Here is a 9,117-nt window from a genome sequence, read left to right on the forward strand (position 1 = left end):
ACCTCCCGCCATCGCTCCAAGGGTGCAAATTCCTTCACTGGCAGTAGATCCTGTGTTTTTGCTTTATGTTGAAATGTAGAGCAATATTTTGTACTCCACTTAGTAAAGATTAAAACATTTGGAAAAATGTGCTTCTCCATTTAAGCTATGCAAGTTAAAGATAGTAGTAGGAAAGGAGAAATATTTGAGTAATCGAATATACAAAAAAATCAAGACTGATTTCTTTGTTGTGTGCATTAGTTAACTTAAGAGGATGATCTTTTCCTCCAACATTGTGATAACATGCATTGCATAGATCATAGTAATAGGTAACTGATAAGGGTTTTCCCTTATCACGATGTCGGAAACGGATAATCTAGAAGTCCCGAGAGGCAAAATCCCGTCGACCACTTTGAAAAGAGGGTTTTAACACAAAGAAGCAATAAAGATAAAAGTAAACGAAAATCTGATATATCTTATTAAAAAAAAGAGCTTATGCGCCTATTTATAATGTTCAAAATAATCCTAATTCAAAAAGGAAATAACTAAGATAATTATCCTAATTCAAAAAGGAAACTAAAATAAATTAATATTAAAATATGAACTAATCCTATTCAACGAGGGACAAACTCACTATACTTGACTGGGGGTCGACCTTGCCGCTTGGGTCGTGGCGACTTGATGGCCGTCGCAGTTGGGCGACCTCTTTCAACAGTATCGCAGTCCGGCGGAGCATCAATGCTCGTTGGCACTTCCTCTATATCTTGTATGGTCTCCGTCCATCGGGGTCGTGTTGTACTCGTATGAGTAACCTTGCCCACTCTCTATATCAGTTGCGCTTATGATTAGGTCACTCACTCCCAACACTACACCCACAAGACCTTTCAAGGTATATGAAATCACTTGCAGGTGCTGCCAAAGCATCCATAGGAGATTTGGGTTGTCTCTTCCAAGTTACTTCCGTCGCATCATTCCACCGTCTGTTGTATCAGTTCCATAAGTACCTGTTTGTTACTAGGAAGGCATACCCATGCACGAAGCTCGAATTGGCTAGCGATGATTGTACAGTTGTCTACCCGATCCCATCCTTGTTCAAAATTGTGATTCCTTCGCATTCTTAACTGGCACGGAATTTTAGAAGGAGCTAGATGACATAAATAGAGAGAAAAAAGTACTAGTTAAATATTTTAACGAGAAGAGAGGAGAGAGAGAGATTTAATTCCAAATATTGAAAGTTACAAAACCAGAAGAGAGAGAGAGAGAGAGAGAGACGAGCCAGAAGATGCAGAGCCCACAGCTGAGCTGGTAGAACATGGACGCATATATTCAGAGCTCTTAATCTTCTGAAAACAGAACTTACAGAACTTACTCTTCTGAAAAGTTACAGAAGCATACTATCCCAAAACAGAACTTACAGAAGCATGATAATAAGCTAAACATGTTTTATAACGTCAATAAAATTCACCTAAACTGAAACAGGAAAGAAATAAAGCTCAAACAGCAAATTACCTCAGTTTCGTTGGCTTGTTGTGAACATAACGCAACATGTTTTATAATGTCAATAAAATTCACCTAAACTGAAACAGGAAAGAAGTAAAGCTCAAACAGCAAATTACCTCAATTTCTTTGGCTTGTTGTGAACATAACTCGTATGAGTCCTTTAGCCTATGAGTCTTGAGAAATAGGTCCCAAAATGGAGGGAAATTTCAATGGTTCTCTTTAGCCTGCAAACAATTTTAATAAAAATTTAACAATAATTAAAAATGTAAACAACTGAAACTGGAACGTCAAAAAGTGTGAAGATATTCTCTAGCTCGGGAGGAACGTGCTCTAGTTCCTTAAGCTGAGTGCCACGGGATGAGGCTTCTCTAAGTCGTCCGGTAAATCCTCCTCTAGGCATTTAACTATAAGTTCAAACAGTATATAATATTTTCTCTATTTTCAAATTCTTGGTGCTATTCTACATGTTAAATGACATTTTGATGAATGAATAAAATGATGTTCATGAATGAAAGCTCCAATATTATCAACTTTAGTTGCAACTTTGCAGATACATTTAAGATTTGTGGAACACTCTGAGATGTGTCACACTGCAAAATGTCGAAACAGCAAGCAAGCGAATAGCAAGCAACAAGGTCATTTTTAAAAATAACCATGACACCATAAAAGAACGAACGTAATACAACTGTTGGAAGCAAGAATTGTTCCTGTCCATTCCTAAACTAGTTATGAAAAAATTAGTATCATCAGGTTATGATAAATATGCAAGTTATGCACTGGGAGACAAACCGGAATAGAAAAGTACCTTAGATTTTGGCAACTATGCGGGATTCATGGCCGGGATTCATGGCCGAGAATAGAAACAGAACTCCTCTAGGCATTTAACTATAAGTTCAAGCATAAACATAAGTTATGCAGATTTTCCTTATCAGTAACTAGATAGCATGTACGCAATCCATCAGAATTCAGAAACCATTGTATCACTTTTGTGCCTCTTCCCATGTCACTTCTCCATTTTACTATGTAAAATTCAAAGCAACCAAACTCACAACCACCTTACAAATCCTATCAGAAGATAATCACTAACACTCTTTGCCTAGAATAAATACAAATCAGGCAATTGATTCATCAATTTGAAAGAAACATTATACCTCCTGCAGTTCCCTTCAATTTAGCACCCACAGTATCTGGATAATGTGAAATCTCTTCCAAGACCCTTGCCCATACCAGCACAAGATGCAAATTCGCCAGATAAAATAGCAAAAGATAAAGAAGAGGAAGATGAGGTAAGTCATTACGATGTTTCTATTGTACCATAGAAATGAGTATTTCTTTTCAATTATACTCCAATGCTAAAATAATGATGATCTATAGATAAGTGCATTTGTCCAGAAATTGTTTGATTAAGCTCTATAGATAACATTCTGGTAATCAAACACTGCTAATTAAGTCTGGCCATTATTGAATCCTAATCATAGAAAGATCTGTTTGAACATTTTAACAAACACATGGAAGATGGCACGAATGTGTTCTACATCTGTTCCTAATTTTTAATCGAATTAGGGTAAAATCGAATCTACAAAATTCTCATTTTCTCTTATTACTAATTCAACCAACGGTATAATCAACATTCTATACAAGTAATCACCTGAATCTGATTTCATTCCTAAAAATATTCATTTCCTAATCAAAATCAAACACTCAAAAGCCATTGCTAAAATTGAGGGGAGAACACTACAGCTCTAAATCTCTAACCAATTAGCATAATCGAAAGAGTAATTGAACAAAGGAATGAAGATATTCACCTCGATCTCAATTGAGAGGAAAACGAAGTCAGTGAGAGGAAAAACCGCTGGAAAATTTGTCTTGAGCTGGAAATGAAGCGTCCTCGAGCAGAGATGAATCACCTATTGCAGACGAGAATTGGGGGAGGCGGTGAGAATTGGGGGAGGAGGTTTCCGATAGGCGGTGACGAATTGAATTGGGAGAGCCGCCTTGATAGACTGAGCTGTTGACGAATTGTGAGAATTATATTGAGAATTATGAGAATACAATTGGACGGCTTCAAGGAATTTAAGAAGGGAATTTAAGAAGGGAATTTATTTTCAATACAATTGGAATTGTGAAATTGGACGGCTTCAAGGAATTTAAGAAGGAATTTAAGTCTAGTTCATTTTCAAGACAAATGTAGTTCACAATTGCTTCTCCCAATAAAATTAAGTCTATATTTTACATTTAATAATTTTATTAACATTAATTAATTATACTTATCATTTTAAGAATAAAATATTTCAAATTTTTTTGCTATGAGTGAAAGCTTGGTTTGGCAGGTGATGGCAAAAGGGATGGAATCATACGGTGATAGTAAGAATTAAAGTTTCTAATATTTGCGAGCACCATAAATTATGCTAGCAAATTTTCGAGCACAATTTATTGTTGCTAGCAAAACAGCGACCAAATTGCAAGCACAATTAGTTTACTCGCATGATGTCAGTGATTGCGACCAAACATACTTTTGCTAGCACCGTGTGCTCGCAAAATTAGCAAGCATAATTAATTTGCTCGAAGTAGTTGTCGCAAAATTATTTGCAACCATCTATTTTGCATTTTGGTCGCTTTTTTGGTCGAAATTCTTCCAGAAATTGCAAGCACAACATGTGCTTGAAAATATATGCTTGCAAACAAGTGTTTTTTTTTTGTAGTGAATATTGAAAGTGAACATTTTGAATATGACAAAACTAAAAAGAAAATGTGGATATCTTAATTGGGACGGATGAAATATGAATTTTAATTTAAAAATAATATTTAGTCTCAATTTAAATTAAATTTGTTAGAAAAAAATAAAAATGAAGTGAAATAATAGGACCTATAAATAGTTAAGAGAATAGATAGTGAGATGAGGGATTTCACGTGCATCTCTTAAGGCAGAGATGGACTAAAAAGTGGTTTGGAGCCCATAAAGATTATAAAGATGAGATGGATTAAAGACATGATTGTGGATGCCTAAACCATAAGGTTTGTGAGAATTTCCTTGCGTTTTGTCCACAACATCCATTCTCAGAAAAGACACTCTAATTGGAGTTCATAATACTACTCCCTCCGTCCCGGCTAAGATGGCACATTTCTTGGACGACACGAGATCTTATGAGTCATTGATTAATGTGATTAATTGGAGAGAGAAAATGTGAGTGCAAGAGTAAAAATAGAGAGAAAGAAAGATCAGTATTTTAATAGGAGTGAGAAAAAGTGGTTGTCTGTATCAATTGAAAAGAGAAAATTTCCAAAAAAGGAAATATGTATCATCTTATGTGGGATAAACTAAAAAGAAAAACGTATTATCTTAAGTGCTAAAAAGAAAAACGTATTATCTTAAGTGCGACGGAGGGGATACTTAACATAATTACCTACTCAATTGTTTAACTTCTCCCTACCCAATACAACAAGTCAACAATACTAATAACCTCAAAAGAGTAGTAATAAAATACAAACTCATGTATTGTACAAACTTTAAACTATGATCTGTACCATTAAAAACATCAATAGATGACAAAATAAGTAGCAACAGAAAATGTCAACACAATATCAACTGTTGACGCCGTGTTAACTTTTTTGTTACTACTATCTGTTGACATTTTTTAACGGTACAAATCATAGTTTGATTTGATCACAATCCTAACCTCAAATATATATATTTTGAATAGTGCATATGGATAGTTATCATTTTTTAATGTAAACAAATCAACTAATTAATAACTTATAATGCGCATTAATTTGTTAACAATTAAAATGTAACAATAAACATTAGATAAGTTTTTCTACATTATATTCTCAACTAAGCAATTTAGTTGTTTTCAATTAATTTAAGACGTAATTAATGTAGATTAATCAAAATCAAGGATAGATTGATTCTGAATTCAATTTTCTAATCTTGGAAAAGAAAATCATATCTTTGCTAAAATGGACCAATGTTATACTGGAAACGATATATTGGTTACTGTTATACATATGCAAAGAATGAGACGGTGGGTATATTCTATATGAATATATACGAAAGGAAAGAATGTTTTTGGGATCATATCATACTAAAATATGAAATTATTAACAATAAATAGCTCGAAATAAAACAAGGGAAACGCAGAATATTACAGCATACATGTGTTGTTTAATATTTGAAAAATGTAATTATTCGTACATGAGAAAGACAAATAATTATAAATTTATACGATATTTGGATTATAAATGAGTAATTATTATAGTAGAAAATAGAAGCTTATTAAAAATGTGAAATAAACATGGGTGTTTAACATAGTAGGAGAGTATAAATATATAATCGTATATGTTTGAGGGAAAGACAACACAAACACGAACATAAACATAGATGAATATACATGAAGACAAAGACGGACACAATCCCAAGAAAAGATGTCTCTCGCTCAATCCAAACGACCAACCACCCAAGAAGAAATATTCGAATTTGGAATTGGAATTGGAATTGGAATTGGAGGGACTTCAGTTGTATCACAATACCTTAATTCTTGAACTCAAACAATATGGAATGATTTTGCAACAAATGACCAACAAAGAGTTGTCCCCATCAGGTTTGTACTTCTCTCACTTCTTCTTTATTTTTAAACATGGTTGTAGTTTCATTAATTTTGGATTCTCAATCGATAACATCCAAACCACTCCCACTTTTCATTTTTTACATTGGCAGAGAAGAAGCAAATCAAGAAGAAGCCTACAAAAGAAAAGGAAATTCTCACCGTAGAAGATTCATTTCCAATTTATTGTAAACAACAACGGTAACGCCACCACTATCAAAATTAATCTTGCTATGTTTTTTTTAAAAAACATATTACTCCTACTTAACATTGTTTATGATTATTAATTGTCAATTTTATAACTCCTATTATATTTATTTTGTCCAATTTATTTATATAGTGATGAAACGGAGCATAGTCTCCAAATATTAGAGGCTGGGATTTTCAGCAAAGAAGACATAAATATTTCTCAATATGTTCAAGAGCCGGAAGATATGGACATATCAATTGATTGTGATTGTGATTGTGTTGAAGAGAAGACTGAAAATCAATTGATGTAAGCAATTTTGATTTCTCTGTTTTTTTTGGCTTCTTATGACATAATAAAAGTATTAATCTTCCTAATTCTTGTGGTATGAAGGATGTTCTTTCATCAATTGGTGATAAAATTAAGGATAGTATAAGCTAGTCTTACACGAGATTGTTATATCATAATATTCCAATTAATAATTGCTATGTCTTTTTTCAAGAAATTCTCCTAATTCTAGTGGCATGAAGGATGTTCTTCCACTAACTGGTGATAAAGTTAAAGCAGGATAGCACCTACTAGTCTTATTAAGCTTGCTGTGCCCTAATATTTCAATTAATATTTATGTCATTTTGAAGGAAGCTTCCTAATAAAGGTGGCATGGAGGATGTTCTTACACAGGAAATACCAATTGGTGAGAAAGTTGAGGATGATAGGTGAGTATTACTCCCTCCGTTCCCCATTTTTAGTCCGTTTGTAATGAGCATGAGTTTTAAGAAATGTAAAGAAAAGTAGGTTGAAAAAGTTAATAGAAGTGTGTTTCACTTTTATGTATTAGTTGTATAATAAAATATGAGTGTAATGAGTTAGTTGAATTTGAGACGTAATTATTATTTATGATAAAAAAAGTGAATGTGGACAATAAATGAGGGACAAATGAAAATAGTAAAAGTAGACAAAAAATAGGGAACGGAGGGAGAACAATAGTATAAGCTAGCCTTACTTAAGCTTGTTATGGCACAATGTTGCAATTAATATTTATGTCAATTTTCAAGAAATCCTCCTAATTCTTGTGCCATGGAGGTTGTTCTACCACCACAAGTGCCAAATGGTGATAAAATTGAGGAAGATGGGTAAGTATAACAATAGTGTAACATGCTAGCCTTATTTTATTAAGTGAAGTCAGGCATATTATGGTGTTGATCAACCTTGTTGGTTCCTGTTGGATCAATGAAGCACAAAGAAGGAAGGTTTGAAAAGAAAAATGAAGAAGAAGGAGAAGAATAGAAGGAAAAAGAAAACCATATCACCCCAAGTAAAAAATCAAACGTTCGGTCTTGTCACAGAAGTATTGGAAAAGGGAGACCCTAACGGAAAGAAGGTTTGCAAAGGGGCAATGGTATGTGTTGATTTATATAGTTTTAACTATATGTAATAAGTATTAAATTAAGTTGTATGTGTAGGTTAGAGTTCATGTAGCCATGAAGATCAAGGATAGTGATGAGCTGCCCTTTAGGGCATGGGTGTATAGATTGAACTTAGGTAGATAATCATTTGTTTTCTTTTTTTCTTTGGATTAAATTATAAATAAAGACGTGGGACGCTCATGGATGTATCTGTCATGTTTAATTAGATAATAAGAGACTCATCGCGGGGCTACGTATTGGTATAATAGGTATGTATGTACCATCAATACCGAGTAGGGAGAAATATAATTTGATGTGACTAATCATTATATATATTTTTGTAAATTAGGGATGCGTGTTGGTGATAAGAGAAGGTTTACTATTCCTCCATCTCTAGGGTATAAATTGTTGTGTACTTGGATGAATGTTGTATATACATATACTTATGATGATCATTTTTTTATTTAATTTGATGCAGTTATGGAGACAAAGGTTGTAAGGCTGGAGTACCTCCCAATTTATGGCTTGTGTATGAGATTAAGTTGCTTGCTCATAAGCGTGCAAACCTATGACTATATATATATGCTACACTTTTTTCCTTTCATTATCAGTGAACATTATTAGATGCTTGTATTGCATAACTTTTGTTGTAATTTATTTCCTCGTTCATGTTATTAAATGCAAAACTCTTAATGACCCAATTCGAAACCAAAATTTTACTTTCAATTTTGTTGGGGTGAAAATATTCAAATTACTTCTTCCGTGTTCACATTATATTATGTATCTCAGTTTTCATTTTAGTTCGTTCTATTTATTGTCTAGACTTCATTTTTACTACGTTTGGTAGTGAACCCCACATTCTACTAACTTAAAACGTGTAACATCCACCATTTTCGAACCCTAGTTGATCCAATATCCCATTGCATTAGTTGTTATTCTCGTTTATTCGGGTTTTAAAATGCACCCAATCTCGATAATCATAAAGAGGACGTTTAATAGTTTTGCTAATTGCGGTATAAAAATCTACGAGTTCTTTTAACACATGGTCAAATAGATTTTGAAAAGTCCTATGCTATTACAACTTGAAGATCGAGAATACACAAAAAAAGGAAATGCGATTATAATCATAAAGAGGATTATGAGATTAAACATGTAAAACCATGCACCCTCTATGCCTATATATACTCCACCACCTCCATCCATCTTTCTTTTGTTTCCCCAAGCAAAATCTTGATCTTTTCTACACATTCATATCATCAAAGAAGAGAGCAAGTAAGGTTCAATTAATGAGTTCAAGAAGAAAAACAAAAGGAAGAGGTAATGAAGGTAACAAGAGGATCAAACTCCTTCACTCATCACCATTTACTCCACTCTTTACCCAAAGTAATTCCCACAACCTCTTTCCTTTCATTTTTCTTCATGGACTTAGCTCAAGCATGATCAT

The 9,117-nt window shown here is 33.5% G+C and overlaps 1 protein-coding gene and 1 long non-coding RNA gene across 5 annotated transcripts; one reads left to right on the top strand and one right to left on the bottom strand.

Moving 5' to 3' along the window:
* Window positions 1–434: 434 nt before the first annotated feature.
* On the bottom strand, window positions 435–3,652 carry LOC121751675. 4 transcript variants are annotated; one of them, XR_006040144.1, is made up of 3 exons: window positions 3,285–3,652; window positions 2,631–2,695; window positions 435–2,498 (listed from the first exon to the last, which is right to left on the bottom strand). It is a non-coding gene; the product is annotated as an uncharacterized LOC121751675 (long non-coding RNA). The 4 variants fall into 4 exon arrangements; XR_006040142.1 differs by having other exon boundaries at window positions 435–1,322; window positions 1,596–2,498; window positions 2,631–3,644; XR_006040145.1 differs by having other exon boundaries at window positions 435–2,364; window positions 2,631–3,652.
* A 2,485-nt stretch (window positions 3,653–6,137) lies between these two features.
* Window positions 6,138–8,245, top strand: LOC121752863 (peptidyl-prolyl cis-trans isomerase FKBP43-like). Its single transcript, XM_042147954.1, has 9 exons — window positions 6,138–6,281; window positions 6,421–6,576; window positions 6,906–6,983; window positions 7,323–7,400; window positions 7,504–7,666; window positions 7,731–7,809; window positions 7,901–7,942; window positions 8,023–8,047; window positions 8,152–8,245. The coding sequence occupies exons 2-9, from the start codon at window positions 6,515–6,517 to the stop codon at window positions 8,243–8,245; spliced, it is 621 nt and encodes a 206-aa protein (XP_042003888.1). The 5' UTR covers window positions 6,138–6,281; window positions 6,421–6,514.
* Window positions 8,246–9,117: the final 872 nt, after the last annotated feature.

This window comes from Salvia splendens, chromosome 10 (genome assembly GCF_004379255.2).
Source record: "Salvia splendens isolate huo1 chromosome 10, SspV2, whole genome shotgun sequence".
Classification (NCBI taxonomy): domain Eukaryota; kingdom Viridiplantae; phylum Streptophyta; class Magnoliopsida; order Lamiales; family Lamiaceae; genus Salvia; species Salvia splendens.

Excerpts from the sequence above, each read along its gene's own strand:
- LOC121752863 (XM_042147954.1), top strand. The coding sequence starts at position 6,515 with ATGGACATATCAATTGATTGTGATTGTGATTGTGTTGAAGAGAAGACT. Across the intron at positions 6,577-6,905 it reads AAGACTGAAAATCAATTGAT|GAAGCTTCCTAATAAAGGTG; the intron begins GTAAGCAATTTT and ends GTCATTTTGAAG. Across the intron at positions 7,943-8,022 it reads GCTACGTATTGGTATAATAG|GGATGCGTGTTGGTGATAAG; the intron begins GTATGTATGTAC and ends TTTGTAAATTAG.